This window comes from Xenopus tropicalis, chromosome 2, assembly GCF_000004195.4.
Source record: "Xenopus tropicalis strain Nigerian chromosome 2, UCB_Xtro_10.0, whole genome shotgun sequence".
In the NCBI taxonomy this organism is placed as follows: Eukaryota; Metazoa; Chordata; class Amphibia; order Anura; family Pipidae; genus Xenopus; species Xenopus tropicalis.
In genome coordinates this window covers 156,391,097-156,416,389 of record NC_030678.2, presented here as the reverse complement: position 1 = coordinate 156,416,389, position 25,293 = coordinate 156,391,097, and the positions used below count along the sequence as shown (strand labels likewise).

The window sequence follows — 25,293 nt, the reverse complement described above, 5'->3', positions numbered from 1 at the left end:
CAGTGCGTCCCGCTGTCCCGGATTGTTCAATGAATGTCCCGCATTACGGAAATGCAGAACATTCATTAAACTATCCAGGCCAGTGGGACACACTGGCTGCAGCGGAGCGCTCCGGCTCTTCTTGGGCTCCCGCTCCTTATTCGGCTCCACGTATGGCGGCGACAGGTCCTTTTATAAGGTTGCGCCCGTGTGACGTCACACGTACGCACGGGCACAACCTTATAAAAGGTCCTTTCGCCGCCGTACGAGGAGCCGAATAAGGAGCAGGAGCCGCAAGAAGTCTATGGGGGCCGCTATGTATGGGGGCATTTTCTGTTGGAGGTACTCACTATGGGGGCAATTGGGGGGCTCTGTGTATGGGGGGCATTGTATGGGGGGACACTGTGTAAGGAGGGCTACTGTGTATGGGGGGGCACTGTGTATGGGGGGGCGCTGTGTATGGGGGCACTGTGTATGGGGGGCACTGTGTATGGGGGGGCTCTGTGTATGGGGGGCTCTGTGTAAGGAGGGCTACTGTGTATGGGGGGCACTGTGTATGGGGGTGCTCTGTGTATGGGGGGGCTCTGTGTAAGGAGGGCTACTGTGTATGGGGGGACACTGTGTAAGGAGGGCTACTGTGTATGGGGGGGCTCTGTGTATGGGGGGGGCTCTGTGTATGGGGGGGCACTGTGTATGGAGGGCTACTGTGTATGGAGGGCTACTGTGTATGGGGGGACACTGTGTAAGGAGGGCTACTGTGTATGGGGGGGCACTGTGTAAGGAGGGCTACTGTGTATGGGGGGGCACTGTGTAAGGAGGGCTACTGTGTATGGGGGGCACTGTCTATGGGGGGCTCTGTGTATGGGGGGGCGCTGTGTATGGGGGCACTGTGTATGGGGGGGCTCTGTGTATGGGGGGCTCTGTGTAAGGAGGGCTACTGTGTATGGGGGGCACTGTGTATGGGGGTGCTCTGTGTATGGGGGGGCTCTGTGTAAGGAGGGCTACTGTGTATGGGGGGACACTGTGTAAGGAGGGCTACTGTGTATGGGGGGGCTCTGTGTATGGGGGGGGCTCTGTGTATGGGGTGGCACTGTGTATGGAGGGCTACTGTGTATGGAGGGCTACTGTGTTTGGGGGGACACTGTGTAAGGAGGGCTACTGTGTATGGGGGGGCACTGTGTAAGGAGGGCTACTGTGTATGGGGGGGCACTGTGTAAGGAGGGCTACTGTGTATGGGGGGCACTGTCTATGGGGGTGCTGTCTATTGGGCCATCGTGGGCACTATTTTAAAAATGGGGTGTGGTGATTGGGGCGTGGCCACAAAGTGGGTGTGGTCAAAAAATTGTCTTTTTGTCCCTCTTTTCATTTTTCAATTGTTGGGAGGTATGCTGAAAGGGGTAAATTGCAGCTTTGAGACACAGAAATGACATAAAACCCCTACATTTAGCTTAGCTTTGCTGCTTGCTGCTTGGCCAGACATTTTTATACAAACTGCTATTAGGAGTAGAAAGACACGGTTACCCATTTGGGATTTGGCAGAATGAGTACCTGGAGCAAACCTAACGTTTCACAATTTTTGGCTTTGGAATCTAAAATATACCGTATTCTGCTGTAATGCTTTGAAAATTCGCTAATTTACTGCTGGGAGTTTTTCATCCATAGACGTCAGAAATCTCTATAAAACTGTACATTTCTTTTATTGGCACATTCAAGAGACATGAGGCTTTCTGAATCCTTTTTCTAATAAAACATTTTTTCAGTATAAATCCTTATCATGATAAATAGCAATTTTTTGGGGGGGGGTTCTCCTGAAAAAAACAATATATTTTATATATTATTTCTACCTAAATTAAAACCACCCCCCACCAAGTCTCAAGGTTGGAGCATTGTGTCACATGGATTGTTCTTGCTCGGTACCTTTAGTTGAGCAGCTTTTTTCTCCCCAAACAAAAATATATTACATCAAATTAAAGGGCAAATTGCAGCTGTTACTGCATACAAAACTATGATTTCATGTAAAGGATAAAAGCTGTGTGTGCCTTTATTATCGCACCCCTCGCTAGTACCACCAGTGAGACAGCACATAGGGGCACTTCTGACAGACATAAAGACCTGCAGGCAGTTACAGGAGTTGCCCAGCAAGAGATCCTGGCTGAGCCCAAGAATGTCCTTCACAAGTCTCCAATGGCTGCCTGATAGCGCCCCCCCTTCCCCTGCTGCCCTCACTGAAATACACTGAGCAGGGCAAAACTTCATCAGTGTGATACACAGGGAAGACCCTCCTCAATCATATAGAGAAGCCTCCCCTGCAATGCTTTGGCCTAAGCAGCCATGACTCTCTCCCCCCTGATACAGGGCAGCACTCTCTCTTTACTAATACACACTCTCCTTCATCCCTTCTACCCCTCGTGATACAGCACACTCTCCCTCCCCTGGTATTAAGGTTGGCACTTCTGCCGGCTTTTATCTCTGGGCAGTGGGCAGGCAGTGATGTCACACTGTGCAAGGAGGGGTGGTCATTGACGTCATAGGAGTGGGGAAGGGGCGGGTTGGTGACATCATGGGGATGGGGCTATGATGTGGCGATCTGTGATTGGCGGATCCCCTTTCCCCTATGCCCTAGGGGAAATGAATATGGTTGCCACCTGTTTGGTTTTGACCCAGACAGCCCGGTTTTCAGTAGGGTTGTTTGGTTCGAAACTTCCTGCCCAGTTTCACGAAATCAGGCAGGATTCTCCAAAACTGATGCAGTGATTGGGCAATTGCTGATCACCGTGTCCTAGCCCCGCCCCCGTGACATCAGAGGACCATACCGCGACATGTCGTCACTATGTTCCGGAAGTGACGTCATTTACCCTACCAGCGATGGCCCTCAGCGCTTCACCCCCCTCCAGCTCTGCCTCCAGATTTGTATAGATATCATCTGGCGGCGGCTGGGGAGGCATTTTATTATTTTTTTCCCCTATTACATAGGCACCTGGGGGCGGCCCCTTTAAAGATGAAACCCTAGGCACAGGCCCTTGGGGCATAATATATACAGTTTAATTGAGGTCACTAAAGTTATTTTGCTTATTGCCCTGGTCCTGGCATTTCAAGCACAGAAAAGCCAAAACAGCCCCCTACAGGCCCAACAAAAAGTGAAGGGCATTAAGGGAATGGGGTAATGGCATTTGTTGGGCACTGTGTCTGTTGTGTCAGTTTGGCATACAGTGCTTGAAAATGAAAAGTAGGCATTGTTCTTATGTATCTTTTAAACAGAAGTGTTATTGAGAGGGGTACTGCTGATTCCCATCTAACTTTATACAGTAGCTAAGGATACAAGTGTATGCATTCTCTGCTGTATTAGTCTAATGATAACTAGAATTGTTATCCAGCTTGGTAATTTTATAACCAAAAAACTTACAATTGCTAATATTCCTATTCTTTGTGTTGTGCCTTCCCACTTCTGCCTTGCCTAGGTTATCACCCTCATTCTGGTAAAAACAGTTACTGTTAGACTAGTATTGGAACAATAGCAATTATGGAACAAGGGGGACTAAATGTGCTATGTGCACATGGGTATTCTATGGGTTGTGCAGCAGATGGAAGTTACAAAAAAAGTGAAAATGAAAGTAGGTGCCATTTGCCAGCAGCCATGTTTGTTAAACAGGCATTTTGTTTGGAAGTTTGGGAGTCAGAAGAAGACCTATAGGAGAGGGCATGAAAAGAAAAATACATAAGAAATTAAAAAACTAAACTGAATCCTCAAAGTTAATTTGTATTTTTTTTTCAGTTTCTGAAATATAGGCGTAGAGTAGGAAGGCTTATCCTTTAAAAACGATATAAAATAAATAATGAAGACCTGCTGAAAAGATGCTTAGGATAGGTTCTTCTATAATATATTTAAAGCTAACATAAAGAGTGAGCATCCCCTAAGCTAAACACATACTTGGGTCCCAAAAACAATAAAAGACTTTTGCTTTTTAGGTAGAGGAAATTATGGGCTGACCATGCTGTTTACACAAAAATATATGAATAGCGAGAGGGAAAGGGAGAACTGAGTAATGAGGCAGTAATGAGGAAAAATACAGAGGAATCTGGGGGTAAAAAGGGTAGAAGGGGCAAGGGCCTTGGGTATCTGATCATTGTGGCCACATAGTTTTCTCTGTTTGTGCCAGGGCACCGCTTCTCTAACTAGGCCCCTGATTTGCAGTCGCACATGCATGCACCCCCAGCCTACATTCCCCCCAAATGCTGGAATGCTTCTAGTTCTGTAGGCGGCAGGAATGGTGGTTTCAAGTTCCAAGTGCTGCACCTGAGGGCCAATAGAGAACCTGACCTCAAGGGCCCCATTTTACTCAGTATCTCCTTGTTAGGGCCAATTCTGCTAGTGCTCCCATATGTGGCTCTCCCACCATGTGAAGGACTAAGACATATGGTGACGTTATGGATAAGTTCAAAGCAACTTAAATTGATGCTGGTCAATGCCTGACTGCCGCCTGAAGAAATGGAAGCATTCCAGCATGTGGGGGGAAAGTAGGCTGGGGTGCATGCATGTGAATCAGCTATAGTAGTTCTTTGATACCCTGAATGCAAATACAATAGCAAGTGCAAATGTTCTGCTAAATGCTACATCTCATTAGCCGAGTCCTCAAGTGTTAAAAGCAAAACTCGTGCAGCTGGCGGCGATGCTGACAGTTATTATTCATTGCAGAACAGCGGTGTGGGGTCTAAACAATAAACACTAATTGTATGATAAATAAATATAAAATTATCAAGCCCTTTGCTTGCTATAATGAGATGCATTACAAATCAGCTGCCATGGTCTCATTCAGCATTATAGAATTAGGACTGGCCCAGTATATAGGGATATTGGTAAAATACACATATCGCAGGGCTCATTTGTTTTTTGCGGGTATATATCATTGTAATTTATAGTGCTAGTAAAAAAAAGCTAGCCAGCTTCTTATTTTTGAAAACTAGTAATTGATAGTAGAAAATGGGAGCAAGTAAAGAAACTCACTTGTGTTTTCTTACATCGGATCCCCTGAACCCGACTCCTGACAGATAATAAAGATCCCCCATAGTGTGTATCTTAATATTAAAAGCAGGCTCGATATGTCCATAGAATAGGTGTAGTTTTGTCCATTACTCATTCTCATAAAAACCGATTAGAAGAGAATCAAACACCTACTTCATTCAGGACCACGGAGAGCAACCAAGTCAGTTTCTTATTCCTACTGTAATTTCCTAAAGCAGTGATCCCCAACCAGTGGCTCAGGAGCAACATGTGCTTATTTTTAGTTTCCAAATAGCCAATCATAGTTCTTTTTTGGCACCCCCGGAACTTTTTTTTATTCTTGTGTTGCTCCTCAGCACTTTTTCCATTTGAACGTGGCTCACGCATATAAAAGTTGGGGACCCCTGTCCTAGAGGCTCAATTAACCTGTAAACCCTGAATATCCTTGTAAATAGTGTTTAGCGATGCCATCAGTTGTTGGTGCCTGGGGGTGTCACTTGTGTTACATGAATCTTAGAAGCCCATTTATCAACATTCTATTTTTTACGGTTTTAGAGGCTTTTGAAACCATGAAAATATTTTTTCTAAACCCATGAATGCCTAGTGATTTATTAAAACGGCCTTCTAAAAAAGGCATGAGCAAAAAAAAATGCACATTTGTTTTGTTGCAGAAATGAAAGCGTTAAAAAGATTAGCCAATTGAAAAAGAACAGCTGCCATTGGTTTTTCCGTGACTTCAACAGCCTTTAGACGGGGTATCTTTACTTTCTGCCTTGTTGCAGTTTTGATGCACAATAAGTAGCAAAAAGATGTTGTTTTTTTCCAGGAAAAAAACAGATCATGAAAAAAAATACAAACTTTTGTAAATGGCCCCTTTAAATGACATGTAAACCCCACACACAAAAATGGAATCTGTGAACAGCCTCTTTGAAATCTTTCAATACCTTCACACTGGTTGTCCAGAGGTTAATAGTAAGGCTGCAACATCCCCTTAATCACTAAGATTTCCTTCTCCTCCTGTAACCCACTCAGCCCCCTCCCTCAGGAATTTGCTTTGGCTGTTGGCTTGTGGGCATGCTCAGTTGTTCTAAGCTCAGATTACTAAACACACCCCCCAGTCTAGCAGCCAGTAAAGAGATGGCAATGCTGGTTCCCATAGAAATTGAGCTCTAGCTGTCTGCTTCAGTTTCTTTCTCCTGAGCTCAGCTTTACCTACAGTTCTCAAACACAGCAGAACTTTTATCAGAGTCAGTTGTGCCTGTGTGAGCCTGTATTCTTGATGAAACGTTTGCTGAATAAGGGTCTGTGTGTGTGTAGGCTGTTTGCAGATTTAAATGTACCCAATTATGTATCAGAGGAATAATGGCCACCAGGTGAAAGCTGCTATTTGGTTTAGGAAAATGTGATGGTGCTGGCAAACAGAGGGGATATATGCAGTACAAATGATGCCATTTGGGAGGGGGATGCATGCCCAACTGATATACATTGTAGGCAAATGTAGGCTTTACATGTCCTTTAAAGGACAATGAAAGGTTAATATAAATTAAAAGTAAGTCTAAAGGCATTCTTTTTAGGTACTTACTGCATATCTAAATTCCCAGATCCCTGCTTGCTTCTCTGAGATATGGTGCTGGCAGCCTACAGCAGTGTGAAGACTACAGTGACATCACTGAAATCTCTCTCCCCTTCCTGTAGGTGCCAGTGGCAGCCTTCCTATTCTCTGAGCATGTGTATAACTTGATCCTGACTCCTGTTCTGAGCTACACATGCCCACCAGCCAATCAGAAGCGGATCTGGCAGAGGGGAGGGGGGGAGGGAATGAAACACATATGCAGTATGAAGCAAGGAGGGAAAGGAAGGGAGAATACCTTTTTAGAGATGGCTGCCTGTTCTAGAAAATGTGAAGTAAGTGTAACTGAGTAAATATGTGATTAGGTGAGCCAAAAGTGTGGCGTTTTTACTAAACAATAGGAGGACTATTGGGCAGTATGCTCTTTACATTTTGACTTGCATTCTCCTTTAAGAAACTTGTGTATTATAATTAGGGATGCACCGAATCCCGGATTAGCCCGAATCCAGCCTTTTTTTGATGGATTCAGTTTCGGCCGAATCCACAGTCCCGGCCGAACCGAATCCAAATCCTAATTAGCATCCAGAAAGGGTTAACATTTAGGGGGGGGGGATTTTTAGCCGTGCGGCAACTTTTAACCCTTTCCGGTTCGGATTAGGCAGAATCCATTAGGGTGGGTTCGGGGGTTCCGCAGATCCAAAAAAAGTGGGTTCAGTGCATCCCTAATTATAATAATACAGTATGTACCCCCCTCTTGTAAAATATGAAAATATTAGAAGTCACCTAGGAGTTCAATTACTCGCATAAAAGCCAAGGCCTACACCTCATAATTTTCTATGGACATGGAACTCCTTGATGCCTTCTAATCTCTTTATATTTTACAATAGGGGATACATTTTTCCTCATAGATCCTAGAGATCCTTTCTAGGCTCATTTCCACATTTCTGCAAGTATTGTTTAACGAGGCCACCGATAACTTTGGTAAAATAATGAGGAATTAATAAATTCAGTAAGAAAGGATCCCAGAAAAGCCCCAGAGATGGCGATGTAACACAAGTGGCAGCTATTCCCTCAGTCAGGGGCCCCGGGGCTGCCAGAAGTAAAAGCCAGATATCCTTGCTTATATACATAAGGCCAGTGAGGGAGAGAAGCTGTGACATTCACACATGTTAAATGACGCAGTGAATGATTTTTACTTGGAGGGATGAAGAAGTGGTAAAGGAGGAGTAATACACAGGCACTGCTGCCACTGGGACAGAGCTGCTGATGAACACAGAGTTAGAGACCACTGAAAGCAGAAATAATAAAGGGATTCAGCAAAAAATGGCTGTATCCTAATTTATATAAATATAATATTTAAGGTATGGCACCTTAAAGGGGTGGTTTAAAACTTAACTTTTAGCATGTTATAGAATGGCCAATTCTATGCAACTTTTCAATTGGTCTTCATTACATAGTTACATAGTTACATAGGGTTGAAAAAAGACCAGTGTCCATCAAGTTCAACCCATCCAAGTAAACCCAGCACACCCAACCCACACCTACCAATCTATACACTCACATACATAAACTATAAATACAACCACTAGTACTAACTGTAGATATTAGTATCACAATAGCCTTGGATATTCTGATTGATCAAGAACTCATCCAGGCCCCTCTTAAAGTCATTAACAGAATCTGCCATTACCACATCACTAGGAAGGGCATTCCATAACCTCACTGCCCTCACCGTGAGAAACCCCCTACACTGCTTCAAATGGAAGCTCCGTTCCTCTAATCTAAAGGGGTGACCTCTGGTGCGTTGATTGTTTTTATGGGAAAAAAGAACATCCCCCAACTGCCTATAATCCCCTCTAATGTACTTGTACAGAGTAATCATGTCCCCTCGCAAGCGCCTCTTTTCCAGAGAAAACAATCATTATTTATTTGTTATCATTTTTAAATTTGCTCTTTGCTGTTTTCAAATGGGGGGCCACTGCCCCCGGCAGCCAAAACATTTGCTCTTTGAGGCTACAGTTTTATTATTATTATTAGTGTTATTGTTACTTTATATAACACATTTTTCTTTTCTGGTCCTCTCCTATAAATATATCAGTGTCTCATTCAAACCACTCCTCGGTTGCTAAGGTAATTAGGACACTAGCAACCAGATAGCTGTTGAAACTCCAAACTAGAGAGAGCTGCTGAACAAAAATTTATATAATTAAATTCCAAATAACAAAAAATCATTCTCTGCGTAATACAAAAAGTTAACACAAATGTTCGGTATTAATTAAGCACAAAAAAATAAAAAAACTCAGATACCAAAGCTTGTGAGTTCAAGTAGAAGGCAAATTTATGTATTTTTTTCAGTCCAGTTTTTATATTTGAATTTTTTTAAGCAAAATTTTGTAACATGTCAAGTTTCTTTGAACTGAATAAAGAATGGGCAAATTTATCAAACTATGAGTTTAGAGCTCACAACAGAAAAAAATCACTCATTTTCTTTTTATTCCTATGGGTTTTGTAGGGTCGTATTTATCAAATGGTGAACTCTCTTACCCACTGACAAATACACCTTTACAATTTCCATGTGAATGAATAGAAATTAGGTGATTTGTTCCTGTGGTGAGCTCTAATCTCATATTTTGCTAAATCTGCCCCTAAACTTTTTAAAAAATGAAAATAAATAAGCCTCTCATTGTCTATATTTTTTAGGCCTTTTTATTCCCTGACTTTACTAGAACTTTAAATACCATAGTAGAGCTATAGTAGAGTAGAGCTAGAAATCTTGGTCAAAAGATTAATTTATTCATTACAAAAGCACAGAAAGGATTGAAAATTGAATATCAAATAAAACTCTCAGAATCCTATGTCTACAGCATGTGAAAGTGGATATCAACGTGGACGGGGTTACTGCACTGGGATGTGCTTATTGGCTGGGCCAACCCCAAGTGAGTGCCAGGACAGATAGCTGGTAGCCTCCTGGGGTGGGTACACATCTTATATGTCATCATTTACTTGTTCTGTAATCATGCCCTGAGGAAGAGAACCCTCTGTGGTATTGAAACGCTGACACATTAATTACATTCAGTAAGACTAGAGGGGGTAGGAGTCTGTTTAACTCCATCTTAACCCAGCAATCAGTAAAGCAACAGGCACCCAATTATCCTATAATTACACCCTTACAAATGAGGCACCATAGTCATTACAGGTTCAGCAGTTCCTTTTCTGAAAAAAATATATTTTGTAGAACATTTGCAGAAGCAAAATGATCTACATACAAAATGTATTTGTATGTAGATATCAGTCATGCTAAATCATATAATGGTGTTAAGAGGGTCACATTTAAAGTACATTGGGTTACATGGCAAAATAGTTACTGTCAGCAATAGCGGTGAAATTCTGGTATATACAGGGTGAACTTGGCCCATTGATGTTTTTAAGACAGCGATATTCTGACTCAAGTTGCAATTTGTTCAATGATTTTGTTTTTTAGGGTTTTAGGGGCCAGTTTGATCGAGAGACTAGAAGATGAATAGGAGAAGGCTGGAATAGAAAGTAATACAGTAAACAATAACAATAAAACTGTAGCCTCACACTGCACAGGTCTGTGACTCCTATTTGAAGGTTGGAAACATGCAAAAGTGATAGGCAAATAATTAATTAAAAAAAATATGAAGGCCAATTGAAAAACTGTGATGCATAGGGCATTCTAAAATACAAAAGGTTAACTCAAAGGTGAACTACCCCTTTAATAAATGACAAACCCCCATATGTAATAAAGTGCACTAAGTTTGCCCAGGAGCAGTAACCCATAGCAACCAATAAGATGTTTGCTTTTAAACAGGTGACCAAGTTACTGCTCCTGGACAAACTTAATGCCTTTTCTTGTATAAATCCCAAACACTTCTAACAATAAATGTCATCCTGTAGCCACTTAGAAGTATTGCAGCATTTTAACAGCAATATTTGCCTTTCGAAGATTGCATAGTTATGGACCAATTAATGTATTAATGTGATTGATGCAATGTCATAGATACTTTTTATAATGTGATGCTGGAAAGGCTGTGAGTTTACTGAAAACATGACCCAAGTCATAAAACAAATATGAATCTATGCAAAGGAAAGATTTGCTAATGCACAATTATAGTTGGGGGCCCATTCATTAAAGCGCAAATTTTCACCAATTAAAAGCACGATTGGAAAAAATTTGGAGTAACCACAATAATTTCTGATGTGTAAATTGCGCGATAATTCTTTTCTTGGTCGTATGAAAATATTGTGGTTGCGATCCGAAAGTCACAAAATGTTCGTATCCGAACGATCTTAAACGGCGCGAAAACTTTTCTGGCTTTGAAACTTCAATGCATGATTTTGGAAGCCTCCCATAGGACTCAATGGCACTCTGCAGCTCCAACCCGGCCCAAGGAAAGTCTCCCATAGGGCTCAATGGCACTCTGCAGCTCCAACCCGGCCCAAGGAAAGCCTCCCATAGGGCTCAATGGCACTCTGCAGCTCCAACCTGGCCCAAGGAAAGTCTCCCATAGGGCTCAATGGCACTCTGCAGCTCCAACCCGGCCCAAGGAAAGTCTCCCATAGGGCTCAATGGCACTCTGCAGCTCCAACCCGGCCCAAGGAAAGTCTCCCATAGGGCTCAATGGCACTCTGCAGCTCCAACCCGGCCCAAGGAAAGTCTCCCATAGGGCTCAATGGCACTCTGCAGCTCCAACCCGGCCCAAGGAAAGTCTCCCATAGGGCTCAATGGCACTCTGCAGCTCCAACCTGGCCCAAGGAAAGTCTCCCATAGGGCTCAATGGCACTCTGCAGCTCCAACCCGGCCCAAGGAAAGCCTCTGATAGGGCTCAATGGCATTCTGCAGCTCCAACCCGGCCAAAGGAAAGTCTCCCATAGGACTCAATGGCATTCTGCAGCTCCAACCCGGCCCAAGGAAAGTCTCCCATAGGGCTCAATGGCACTCTGCAGCTCCAACCTGGCCCAAGGAAAGTCTCCCATAGGGCTCAATGGCACTCTGCAGCTCCAACCTGGCCCAAGGAAAGTCTCCCATAGGGCTCAATGGCACTCTGCAGCTCCAACCCGGCCCAAGGAAAGTCCCCCATAGGGCTCAATGGCACTCTGCAGCTCCAACCCGGCCCAAGGAAAGTCTCCCATAGGGCTCAATGGCACTCTGCAGCTCCAACCTGGCCCAAGGAAAGTCTCCCATAGGGCTCAATGGCACTCTGCAGCTCATACCCGGCCCAAGGAAAGTCTCCCATAGGGCTCAATGGCACTCTGCAGCTCCAACCCGGCCCAAGGAAAGTCTCCCATAGGGCTCAATGGCACTCTGCAGCTCCAACCTGGCCCAAGCAAATTCTCCCATAGGGCTCAATGGCACTCTGCAGCTCCAACCCGGCCCAAGGAAAGTCTCCCATAGGGCTCAATGGCACTCTGCAGCTCCAACCCGGCCCAAGGAAAGTCTCCCATAGGGCTCAATGGCACTCTGCAGCTCCAACCTGGCCCAAGGAAAGCCTCCCATAGGGCTCAATGGCACTCTGCAGCTCCAACCCGGCCCAAGGAAAGCCTCCCATAGGGCTCAATGGCATTCTGCAGCTCCAGCCCGGCCCAAGGAAAGTCTCCCATAGGGCTCAATGGCACTCTGCAGCTCCAACCTGGCCCAAGGAAAGCCTCCCATAGGGCTCAATGGCACTCTGCAGCTCCAACCCGGCCCAAGGAAAGTCTCCCATAGGGCTCAATGGCACTCTGCAGCTCCAACCCGGCCCAAGGAAAGTCTCCCATAGGGCTCAATGGCACTCTGCAGCTCCAACCTGCCCCAAGGAAAGTCACGATACCGAAGCTTGAATGTATTACAAAATAGTCATAGTCTCTGCGAAAAATACAACTTTTTGGCAGAATTTATCAAAAACCACAAAAAAGTCATACTATTTTAACTACATTATCGTGGTCAATACGAAAAGTTCTAACAATTAGAAAAATTACGAATTTTTCTAATTTGCGGTCACTCGAGCTTTAATGAACGGGCCCCTTGGTGTTGCAAAACAAAACCATGACATCATTATACAACACAATGATATTTTTAAATTCAAGAGGTTAATATTGGTGGAGGAAATGCTGACTTTCACCTTTCCAAAAACTACTGACCCACAACAGGCACATGAGCAGAGCAGGGTCCAGGAGATTACCGTTTAAAATAATGGAGAGTCAGTTCCAAACATTTTGACATCTGCCTGGCAAATATCTATGTGCCATAGTTCTAAAGGTTGCAAACTTTGCCCCAGGACACAGGGAGTAGACTGGTTAGAAATGGGTGCGAGGGGGGGTTTCTTTTAAAGAGTCCTTGTTATTAAATTTGCTTTGTGTGCTCAAGGGTACAGCAGCCCTATGACACTGCAGCCATAACCAGCAAAAAAAAAATCTACTTCTACCTCCTTGCTCCAGCCATGCCCTACACATGCCCAGAGCATGGAAAACTGCACTTACATGTGCATACTGGGAACATAGTTGAACCCAGCTACACTAAGCATGCACAGGGATGCCAATAATGCTACATTAGGAAGGGTTCTGTGGTGACTTAGTAGTAGTGAATTGTCCACCCCCCCACACCTCATGTTTTACACCAGTCTTGTTTCTTAATTAACTTAAAGGTAATTTAAGATGAGATTAGCGGTGAAAATGAATTTGGTAGATTTTGTTAGATCTATAGCAAATCAGAACAATTTATTCATATGTCTAAAACGTTGTTTGGCGCTAAGGTGGGCCCTGACGAAACACCTCACACAGGGGCTTAAACCAAAATATCCCACTGTTTTAAACAAGTCGCATTCATTCGGGAATGAACAGTAAGCTTGCATGTTGGCCAGCCAATCGTTTGGCACTAGGGATCTGCCTCTTGATGTGAGACAATAGTAACCCTTCACTTGTCATCAGTGCTCAGCATCTAGTCTGTCATTTTGCTCATTGTGTAAGCATGATTCATTCTGTAAATGATGACATGATATAATATGAATGATGTTACTATATTGCAGGTAGAATCTGCTTTCTTGCTATTGCAGAGAAGCCACTCGCTGTTTAATACCCACCTGCAGGGGCAATATTTTCATATTATACATTGTTTTAATATATTCTCAAAGGAAATTAGAGCAGGGCCATCATTTGTGCCTGGGCTAGAGATAAATTACAATTTGCACTGTTATTTATGTAAGAGAAAAACTGTACATTTTTGGTAATGCACCAGTAAAGTGTGGTGTGCTGCATTACCAATAAAGAAAGTTGCAGCATATTTCTGCTCCTTTGCTTCCTCCTTTATTTTCTATCTGATTGCTACTATTGCTACTATTGTGCTAAGGACAGGCGCACAGGGGGGTAAGCTAAGAGGATCTGCCATAACTGATAACTCATTACTATTCCTTATAATGTACCTGCTATCCCACAGCCACAGTCCCTTCCCAGAGGCTATTATCCCACTGCTACTATAGGCACCATCTCTCCCTACTATACCTGCTATCCCACAGCCACAGTCCCTTCCCAGAGGCTATTATCCCACTGCTACTATAGGCACCATCTCTCCCTACTATACCTGCTATCCCACAGCCACAGTCCCTTCCCAGAGGCTATTATCCCCCCACTGCTACTATAGGCACCATCTCTCCCTACTATAACGGCTATCCCACAGCCACAGTCCCTTCCCAGGGGCTATTATCCCACTGCTACTATAGGCACCATCTCTCCCTACTATACCTGCTATCCCACAGCCACAGTCCCTTCCCAGAGGCTATTATCCCCCCACTGCTACTATAGGCACCATCTCTCCCTACTATACCTGCTATCCCACAGCCACAGTCCCTTCCCAGAGGCTATTATCCTCCGACTGCTACTATAGGCACCATCTCTCCCTACTATACCTGCTATCCCACAGCCACAGTCCCTTCCCAGAGGCTATTACCCCCCACTGCTACTATAGGCACCATCTCTCCCTACTATACCTGCTATCCCACAGCCACAGTCCCTTCCCAGAGGCTATTATTCCCACCGCTACTATAGGCACCATCTCTCCCTACTATACCTGCAACCCTACATCCACAGTCCCTTCCCAGAGGCTATTATCCCCCCACTGCTACTATAGGCACCATCTCTCCCTACTATACCTGCTATCCCACAGCCACAGTCCCTTCCCAGAGGCTATTATCCCCCCACTGCTACTATAGGCACCATCTCTCCCTACTATACCTGCTATCCCACAGCCACAGTCCCTTCCCAGAGGCTATTATCCCCCCACTGCTACTATAGGCACCATCTCTCCCTACTATACCTGCTATCCCACAGCCACAGTCCCTTCCCAGAGGCTATTATCCCCACTGTTACTATAGGCACCATCTCCCAGCTATTGTACTTTGGTCTTGCACTATAGGATGACAGACAATTAATTCATATGTCATAGACAGGGAGCTAGCACAGCAACTAGTCAGACCTGACAGGGAACTGGAGTATCTCTTTTCCTGCGTGATGTGAGGGCAGAACTGGGATCCGCTAACTACTTCCTACTGTGGTTCTTGGGAAGGACAATTAGGACCCACAACTCATAATAAAGACACAGATTAGACAGGATATTTAGGGATGCAATCATTTTAGCCTTAAATCATGACGTAGGTTTTTAGAAAAAAACTGCTATATGCCCCTTTAATATGGGTACAAACCTAGCATGCCGACTTCACACCTGAATCAGGAGTTGGAAATTATGGATTCTGTTAATTCAGGCCTGACAGTGCTAAGCTTCTCCCTGTGAGAGCTTACAAGTATTTTCTATGTATTATCTGGGAGAACAAAGACAGTCATTGTATGCACAAACACAAGCATTCCTAGTGGACTTTCTTCTACCTAATCTAGTACTATTTGACAGACTGGAATTTGGGTCCCATATTTTAAGTATTTATTCCAGTTGAAAATCATGTTTGAAAATTAGATTTATGACTGCGCATAAAATTGTATCCCAGGCAGTGTAAGAAACAATAGGAAATGAAAGGAAGCTGCTGGTGATAAGTCTTAGCCATGTAATTTCCTCAAATGAAAGCACCAGTAAGTTATGAGTTGGGGGTGAGGGGTTTGCATTTACTGTGTGTGCATAACATTCCTTCTCTAAACTTCCATGTAAGTGGGAGATGCCATATAGCTTGACTTAGACAAGGCTATTTCCTTAACCACTAAAACAAGAGAACAGTCTATTTATGACCAAATGCTTCCCCACCGTACTCAGGGCTATGGAGTGGTCTTACACTCACAGGGGCACATTCAATAAGCACTTGTGGTTGTAATGACACACAAATTAGGGGATATGGGAAAAATGCCTATGTGTCCACCCAGCTAGTAGCTTGTGAATGCACAGGTACTGTTAACTAGATATAAAGTGCATGTCTGGAGCACAATGTCCTGCACCCTTGGGTGCTAACAGCAGGAAGGGTGCAAAGTACAAAAATCATGTTGGCTTGTGCCCTTCATCAATGGCCCCTTTAGTGTTTAATAGGATCAAGAAAAGTGCTAAGCCAAGTCCAGCCACATCCATTCGCCTAAAAATTTTTTTTTGGGGGGGGGGGGGCAGGGTTACCCCATTTAGGAAAATAAAAGCTGGAAATCATACAACATTTTCGAGTGGCACAGACCTTCCTATGTATATAAACACCATATGTATACAAACACAATAAACTATATCCATTTAGGGATAAAATGGCAACTTGCTGTTAGTGCATGATAAGCTTTACCTCTTACTGTCTATTTAAGTGTTAAACACAATCCGGTGTATAAATGTTGCTCATTGTCTCCTTAATCAGCATTCTCGGGGCTAGGAATGCAGAAAAGCATAATGGCGTTAATACAACTTAAAACTTGCTTTCTTAACACTGGGTCACCAAATGATGACAACAACTCTCACCATTCTTTAACATATAATCAAGAATTAAAGCATGCTGGGATTTTTAGTCCACCAATATCTGGGGACCCAAGGTTAAGAAACAGGGACTTAAAATATAGTGGGGTAAAAAGCTGATATGCACCGAAAACACCTACAACTGTTTTTTGCTATATCACAATTAATATTATCAGAGCTCGTCCTCTGTTGTTAAACACCAACGTCTATCACCTTTGGCCATAAGAAGATCTGGGATTTGTATTTCAGCAACAGCTTGTTGGCTAAATGCTAAATTCTCATTTTACCTTCTGGGCACAAACCTAGATATCTTTTGCCAGAGAGCTAAAGGGCACTGCATGTTAACAATCAGGTAGATTACTAATATAAAAACCCATGGAAATATATAGAAGTACAATGTGTATAAAGAGAAAAATGCCACATACTATTTTCATTAAATAAAAAAGAAATCTTTAATGAAACATCTGCCTACGTCACATTTATGCTTTAGTCCAGTGCATTTGCCATCTACAATCAATGGACCTTTGCCCCTTCACTGTGACCGAGGGGCAGGCTGATAGCACTGCTTGTCTCATTCATATCTGCAGCCCCTATTAGAATGACTGTGGTGCCAGGTGAATTAGTGACACAATTGTGTATATTTACACAGACACCCAAAATTATGTCAATGTGTATCTAAAAGTGTACATATATAAACATATTTATAATTTTTGTGTGTGTGTGTGTGTATATTTATATATATAAATTTGGCCCTTACAACTGTTACACATATAGATAAAGTTTTTTCTGCATTAAATTGGTTAAGGACTGATAAAAGAGTGGTGCAATGCTGTTTGGTTCCTCCTCTCCAAAATAAAGGGCGGCCTAATGACGCACTTGAGAAAAACACGTGCATCTACAGAGCACAGCAGTGAATTCTGTTCTGAACATAGATACACAAGAAGCCAAACATTTCTGAACAATTTTGCTTTACCACCAGAGAAGTAACCTTAACTGCTATGATGTTCAGTGGAGTCAGAACTCATCCCAAAGCCAACTACATCCTTCCAAATCTTCTTCAACTACAACTCCCAGCATCCTACCAAGAGCTGAAGAGCTGTCTACAGCTGCTGTGCTTTACAGGAAGCAGATTCAGTGATCAGGCCTGGACTGGCAATCTGTGGGTTCTGGCAAATGCCAGAGGGGCTGCTGTAAGATGCCATAGACAGTCACAATTTAATGGGCTGGTGGGGGGCAGTTTGGTCCTCTGTGTTTTTGAAATGCCAGGGTCTATTTTGAATCTCAGTCCAGGCCTGCAATGGTTTACAAAGGGCTTCTTTGGGCAGCCTGCAGGTTTATTTGCTGTTAATGTAGATTCTATTGATCACATGATTAGAAAGGGGTATAATAATAAAAGTCACAAAGTTTGCAGCAGGTCGAGTAAACCATGGTAACCAATCATATATTTGCTTTCAAACAGGTAGCCACCAAAATGCTACCTGCTGATTGGTTGCTGTATGTTACTAGATGACATGCAAACATTGTGACTTTTATTACATTACCCCTAGCTGGAACTGTCATTCAAAATAGGCCCTGACATTTCAAGTACACAGAAACCCAAACTGCCCCCCACCAGCCCAATAAATAGTGACTGTCTATGGCATCTTACAACTAAGGTTGCCACCTCACCCATTTAAAAGCAGCCCCATATTGAATCCACATCCTGCATAGCCAATTAGCAGTTAATGTAAATGCATGCTGCAGGCTGAACTGATTTCTGTGCAGTCATGCAATATGCATCTAAATTAATTGCTAACTAGCTATGCAGAATATGGATTTAATAATTTAATATGTAGCCACCATTATAGGTGTGAGGGGGAAACCCTACTTACAGCAGCCCCTCCCGCATTTGTCACAATCTACACATTGTCAGCCCGGGTCTGGACCAAGCAGCTATATCTTGGTGAGGGAAAGAATTGACTGTATACCAGCCTCTGAGATAGACCAAAGAAGCAGCCATGCTGAACCCCAAAATTATATGTCAGACCAAGTACCCTTGGTATAAAAGGCCCTAAGTTTGCCCAGGAGCAGTAACCCATAACAATCAATCAGCAGGGAACATTTACCAGTCATTTGTTTAAAAGCAAACATCGGTTGCTGCGGGTTGCTATGGGTTACTGATTCTGGGCAAACTTAGTGCCATTTATTTACATATGGGGACTAGCATTTTGGTCCCCCAAATATATCTCAAGAACATCACTGTAGCTACAAGGTGACACTTTCTGATTGGGGTCACCCAGGGACACAACGGAGCACTAGATAAAAGACTGAGTCTGCAAAGCGGCTATATTTATGTATATGTTATGGGAGCAATAGATGCCCATTAAGCTCACAAAAGCCTGGAGCATTACTGTCTTATGCAAGAGCGCTGGGAGATTACACAAAGGGGCACTGTCCTTCTAACAACAGGCCCCACTCCCCCCTACTGTACCAATTGTGCCAGACCTCCCACCACCCCCTCCCACTGCTCTCCCCCCCCCTTTGGCAGGCATTTCAACAACTGTGTTAAATGTTAATTCCCCTGCTTTCCCTGACTGGTGAATAAAGGGTTAGAAATACATCATTGTAAAACGTATTTAAATTTGGCAATAATATAATATTTTTATTCATGCATTTTTTCCTTTTTTTTTTTTCTTCCATCGTTATTTTTCATCAAAATAAATACTAAACATAGATCATCTGAATTGTAAGGGAAAAAAATAAACATCCAAATGGGATGCCCAGTAGTTTTACCAGAACCGTACAAATGTAGAAAACAAAACAGAAAATAATCTGGTGTAGCAAGTATTAAAAAAATTTGATTTGAGGATTTGCCCTGGGTTAATTGATTAAGTTGTCATTTATTTGTTAAATGAAATGATCCGTTTAAGTAGGAGCCGGCTGTAAAGCAGCAACAACAACCACCACCATTGCTTTGACTTGCTTTTCCCACAGTGTCAGTGATGTTTTCTGGCAGGATCATGGATGGCTCTTTTACCTGCTGCTGTCTCTGTTATGGCCTTATTACTGACCCTCCGTACCAGTACCTTGGAGACTGGGATTTTGGTTCTGGGTAGTTCACTTTTCACCGGATGTGGATGCCCAGTGGCAGAGCCACTGCTACTGTCAGTCCCCTGGTTTGTAGTGTGAACGGGCAGATGTTTAATGCTGATGGGGATCTTGGATTCTTTGTTGGAGCTGGCTGTTTTTACTGGGCATGATGTGGTTACAGGAGATAGGGGTTTGGAGTGGGAATGGCTGAGTGGGGGTTCCTCCACCTGTGCTTTGGCTATGCTTTCATCAGGATCTGTATATAGGTCATACAGGGCATCTCCGCTACAGCTGTCTCTGGCAAGGGCTTGTTTTCCCACACTCCTGGGCTCTTCTTCTTCTTGACCTGGCGTTGGTGAATCCCAGTAACCCTCATCACTGTTGCGTAGACACTGTCGCTTCTCATTTGCTTTGCTGTTTTGATCTCCCCGCTCTTTGCGATAAACGGGCACCTGCTTTAACTTGCTTGGCTTGATAGCATTTCTATCCTGGGCACTGTCACTGCATTTGACCTCCCTTGAGGCCTGTGTAGTGCCATTGACCTTTTCTGTTTTTTCACTTGCCCCCTCTGAAGGAGGTATCATACTGAAAAGTTCTTGGACATAAGTCTCATCCACTTGCTCTGGGCTGGCCATCTCCTCCCCTCCGCCCTGGTAGGCAACAATATTTGTGTTCTTCTTGGACATGACTTTCTTGCCATTACCTGGCACCAACTTTGACCCCATGCTGCTCCCTCCATCATCATCTTGGTCAGCAATAACATCTCCGCATCCTGTAAGAGAGTCAAAGCTTTTCAGTGACGTAACATCAGCCAACAATAAACAAATACGATCAAAAGATGGCTCTGAGGGTGGGTCAACAGTGTTAGGGTCAGGGACTGCAATTTCTTGAGCAACATCACACTCGGGTTCAACAACAGAAACAGTGTTTATTGGAATTTCACCTGTTACGTGTTCATCTTTGTTATTCTGGAGGGTCTCCACCTCTGGCTGGGGCAGCTGGCAAAGGTTCTCCTGGAGCTGGGCGAGTGGGGCATCCTCTAGCTGGGGTTGTTCAGTAATGAGTGCTGAGCAGGGAGATTCCTCACTTGCCTTTAGGGAATTCTCCTCTGCTGAGGTGTTTACGTCCCCACTGTGCTCTGCCAAGGGTACATCAGCTGGAATATCCTCTGTGCTTTTTCCCTTTTCACACAAAGGTTTTTGTGTTTCCTCCTTAATGCATTCCAAGCTAGCAGTCAACGAGCTGGGCAAAATTAGGCCAGGCTGGCTTTCCGAAGCCCCTTCTTTGTCGTCCTTATAGCTTTTATCTTTTTTACTCCATCTCATGCTGTTAAACAGCCCCTTCAGTCCTCTCTTTTGTCTGCTGCCAGCTTTCTGCTCTGCCTGCTCTCCTCTGACATTCTCAGATTTCCCATTCTTTTTCAGCAGAGAGAAGAAGCTGTGTGACTTGGCCACGGAGCTGTTGGATGAAACATCTGCGTTTATTGTTAAAACCTTGGGGCTTTTTTCGGGGTTCAGCTGACCAGCCCCGGCTTCGGTGCACGGCTCCTCTTTCTTGTTGCTTTCCAGCACGACATCAGCCAATCCATCCAGGGTCTTGCTCCGTACCATTCCTATTTTGCCAGTGCCTTTGCTGTCACCCTTGTTTTTCACACCGAATATGGTGGGCATGCCACTGCCAGATTTCCTCTTGCCAAATAATTTAAAGGCAGTCTTATTAATTTTCCCTGATGGCTGCTCGGCTGCTGGGGACTCGGCACAATCATAATGTAAGTCCATGTTTGCTTTCTCCTTGATCCTGCCTCCTTCCTCCTGCAGACCCCCACAGATGCCTGATGCTGAATTTCTCACTGGCAGCCTCTTCTCTGCTCCTGTTCATCTCCATGGCAACCAATGGGATAAGCGGCTTTCGTCAGCTCTGGGTTTGAGCCAGCTCAGTGCCATCTATTGCAAAATGCAACACAATATACACTCCCCCTTTCACAGAAGCTTTATGTAACCTGCCCATTTACCAATGCAGTTAGCCCAGTGGGACTTGGGATTGGGTTAAACGTGTTTGCTAGAACCCAGCATTTTCTCTTATGGGATCAGAATACATGCACGGTAGAACCAGCAGGATTAACCCTTTCTGTTTCCCTGGTTGTTTACCCTTTGCAGTCTCATTAAATAGCTCCAGTCTGTGCCACTGAGAATCAACTGAGCCAACTATTTAGTTCTGTAGTTATCCACGGCATGCTATATTACTCTGAATTGTATACCCGTGACATATCTTAATGTGGTGGCGCAATGGCGGTAATTTTATTATGTTTTTGTGTTTCTTGAAAAATGGTGTTTTAGATAAATCACTGTGCCCTGGACGACTACCATTCTCCCACTCAGACACCAAGGCACGTCACTCAAAATAGCACCCATAGGCAGACATGTGAGAGTCTGGGGCTTTCTCTCTCCCCAACCTGCCTTGCTGTTGTTTTTGAAACACCAATACCCTCTATGTATTGTCTGCATCATAGTAATTTAATATAAGACCCAGTGTGGGTACAGGTTAAACTGAAAGGTCAGGGGGAGTAGCATTTTAATGCACAGGGCCTGTGACTCTGTATAACAATTTGCCAAACTCTAGGGCTGGCTTGGATTATGTTGTAAATAAGCCAAATTGCCCCCCAAGGGTGCAGTAAGAGTCCAGAATGCCTGGGACCTTGGGATAGGGGATCATATTTAATTTAGAATTCAATATCATAAGTCTACTAAATATCATTTAAACATGAAAAAAAGCCAATTGAATTGTTTTGCCCCAATATGTATTCACGCAGCTTAGTTATCCTTGAGTATAAGATACGGTTTTGTTATTACAAAGGATAAAGGAAATCATTTCTAAAATTTAGAAAATATTTTGCTAAAAATGGGCTCTATGGGAAATGTCCTTGTAATCTGGAGCTTTCAGAATAATGTGTTTTCAGATAAGGGAACCCATACCTGTATTAAATTTGAACAGTTACATTGTTTAATTGGCCAGGCTAGCATGTCCTTGAATCGCTCTCTAAAATAAACAACTTGTACATGCAACCAATCACTGCCCTCTTAATGTAGCTCCCTAAAAATGTAACTTATTTGCAATGCATGGTATTGTTGGAAGTTAGTTTTTTGGCTTTTTACTTTTGGCTGAACATGGAGGGCCAACCAGTTTCAGCTTTTTATTATTTACATATCTGCTTTGCTAAATTCCAAGAAAGTTCTCCCTTGTGCCCACATTCATCATTTAAATGGAGATGAGCGAGAGAATGCAATTTATTGGGATTTGCGGCATCGTGCCCAGATTAAAAAGCAACAGAGGCCAAAAGAAACACAATCTGATCTGGAAGCTGCTAATCACTTAAGTCTCAGTCATATATATTTCACCACCTGCTAATTTCCATTGTTTAAATAGCCATTAGAGCTCAGGATATTACATCTGAACCAAGGCATCGTCCATGGAGGAAATTTTTGATCTGTGTAAGCCCCATTGCATACAATCAAAAGTCCATTTTATTTGGTATGAGCAGTTATTTGGATCATATAATCTTGTATGCCTGGAGCGACATGAAGTTGATACATGAAGTTTGCAACATAAAGATGTTAAAACTGTATTGAAATTTACATAGTATTCATATATTATTCCTATTATAGTCCCATGATGAATGCTAGGCATGGTTGGGTGGATCAGGGGTGAGCTTATGTTCCATGGGAATTTTTTTTTTTTTTTTAAACTGAAGCCCCATTCTTCTTGGTAGGGACCTTGTGGTGCCCCCGGTGTCAGTACTCACCAACCAATTTGCTGCATATGCCTATGACATGGCTACACCCGTTTTGTGTAAAAGATTGAAGAGGAGAAATGGAGGGAAAGTTGGATCACACTATATAAGGAGAGGTCATTAAGAGAATAAAGGGTGGCCCTACATCGTAAGATCCGTTTGTTTGGTAAGGTTGCCCATCGGGGGTCCCCATACATGGGCAGATAAGCTGCCGAATCGATCTAAAGGACCTGAATTGGCAGCTAGAATCTGCCCGTGTATGGCCACCTTAAGCAAGGTGAGTGAAGAGATGGAAAAATAGTTTGGAGAGTGGGCCTGCGGTACAAGGTTCTCTGATGGCCCCTTGTCCAATACTGTTCTCATGTTCTTAATTAAACATACAACGCATAGAAACTGTAAGGCCGCTATCATACTTACTCACCACTAGTTGGTCTGTGCCCTGTCCCAACCCAACCTCATACAAAAGCCTTTCTGAATGAAGTCAAGTGCAAGAAAGCATCTCCCAAAAGCCTTATTGCCCCAAAACCAACTATTGTTTCATGTTGGATGCAACCTTCAATGTATCACCTAAAACATTGTAGTCTTTCAGTTGATTGCAATCCAACTGACTGTATTAAGGGACATATTTATTATGCTGTGTAAAAATTCGCCACACATTGCCAGGCTTCGCTATGTAAAAAACAGGCTAAAATCGGTGTAATTTTTTACGCGTTTTTTTCCCGATGGAACATACATCAAATAACGGCGTAAAATCTGGCGTACAGAAGGCGATCTTCTCCTTTTATTTTACATAGATTTTTATGCCGTTTTTCCGCCGAATTCGTTTTACATAGCATAATAAATATGCCCCTAGGTGTAAATCTGATGCAAATGCACCCTTTATAATCACTGTGGGCTCACACAAAATATAAACAAATAGCCTTCAGTGCTCCAGCAGTTTCAGAACTGTAACTTTCTGCATTGGTTGTCAAAGAGTGCTGAGAGTTGTAGTTCTGAAAATGGCCAGGGAGAGACAGGTTGAAGAGCGGTGCCTTGGATATTGATGAATGCCATATGAGATCATGACAGTCAGTAACAGGCAGCAGGACCCCTTGCACAATACCCATAAATAGTCTTCCTCAGAACAAGCAATTACACAGGGCATGCGTGTTAGTGAATCTAATTAAAATGAGTGTGATTAGTATCAGAGGGTGGGGTTGATCTTTGTTTGCACACAGAGCAGACTCACAGGGTAGCCGCTGAATGGCCATGCCGGCCCAATAGGTTTCATGTGACACTGCGGTCACGTCTATTTACTACAGGAGGATTTGTGCTTAAATGCTTTCCAGGTTATTAAGGTAGAACAGCCTTTGCTTATATTCATTTATTGATACGGAGCCTTTCAATGGAATTGGAGATCTCTCTTTCTCAGAAAGATATCAAAGGTCAGGGAGGCAAGTAGCTGTTAAATGGAGTACATATGACAGTACCTTTACGTTTAGTAAATACAATGCATAAATAGCACAAAATACAGAACTGGAAGTGGCTTGAGCAGCAGAATTGGGCTGAAAGCTGAGAACGGAAACCCCCACATTGATCTGTCATTGATGAACAACATAACAATGACAACTTGCTCTCTCACCAAGAAATAGATGCTTATTTCACATACATTAGGTGCTTACTTAGTACATTCAATTCACATGAGGTTATTTTAAAACAGGGGTGGGCAAACTACGGCCCGCGGGCCACATCCGGCCCGTCAGCCCTTTCAATCCGGCCAGCCGTCTCTGGCCCCCTTAAAAGAATGACGGGCCCTGATTGGTTGCGCCCCGTGCGTGCGCACAGCGTCAGCACGCACGGGGCGCAACCATATAAAAGAATGCACTGGGGAGCCGGGGAACAGAAGGACGGGATGGAGGAAGCAGCGGGTCGCTGGGGGGGGAGCTGAGAGGCCCCATCATTTTTGATGGCAGCCCCGGGCGTAACGCTGTCCC

General features: G+C 43.6%; 1 protein-coding gene and 1 long non-coding RNA gene across 2 annotated transcripts in view; both read right to left on the bottom strand.

The window, feature by feature from the left end:
- LOC101731007 overlaps positions 1-25,293 on the bottom strand; it is a 60,253-nt gene that overhangs the window by 15,819 nt on the left and 19,141 nt on the right. The window lies entirely within an intron of this gene.
- On the bottom strand, positions 19,079-21,404 carry amer2 (APC membrane recruitment protein 2). Its single transcript, NM_001276500.1, has 2 exons — positions 20,477-21,404; positions 19,079-20,305 (listed from the first exon to the last, which is right to left on the bottom strand). Exons 1-2 carry the CDS (start codon positions 21,309-21,311, stop codon positions 19,440-19,442), a joined length of 1,701 nt encoding a protein of 566 aa, NP_001263429.1. The 5' UTR covers positions 21,312-21,404; the 3' UTR covers positions 19,079-19,439.

Bases quoted from the DNA above. Each gene is read 5' to 3' on its own strand.
- amer2 (NM_001276500.1), bottom strand. From the start codon at position 21,311: ATGGACTTACATTATGATTGTGCCGAGTCCCCAGCAGCCGAGCAGCCA. The intron at 20,306-20,476 runs GTGAAATTCCAA...ACTCTCTTACAG, and splicing joins CAAAGATGAACACGTAACAG to GATGCGGAGATGTTATTGCT.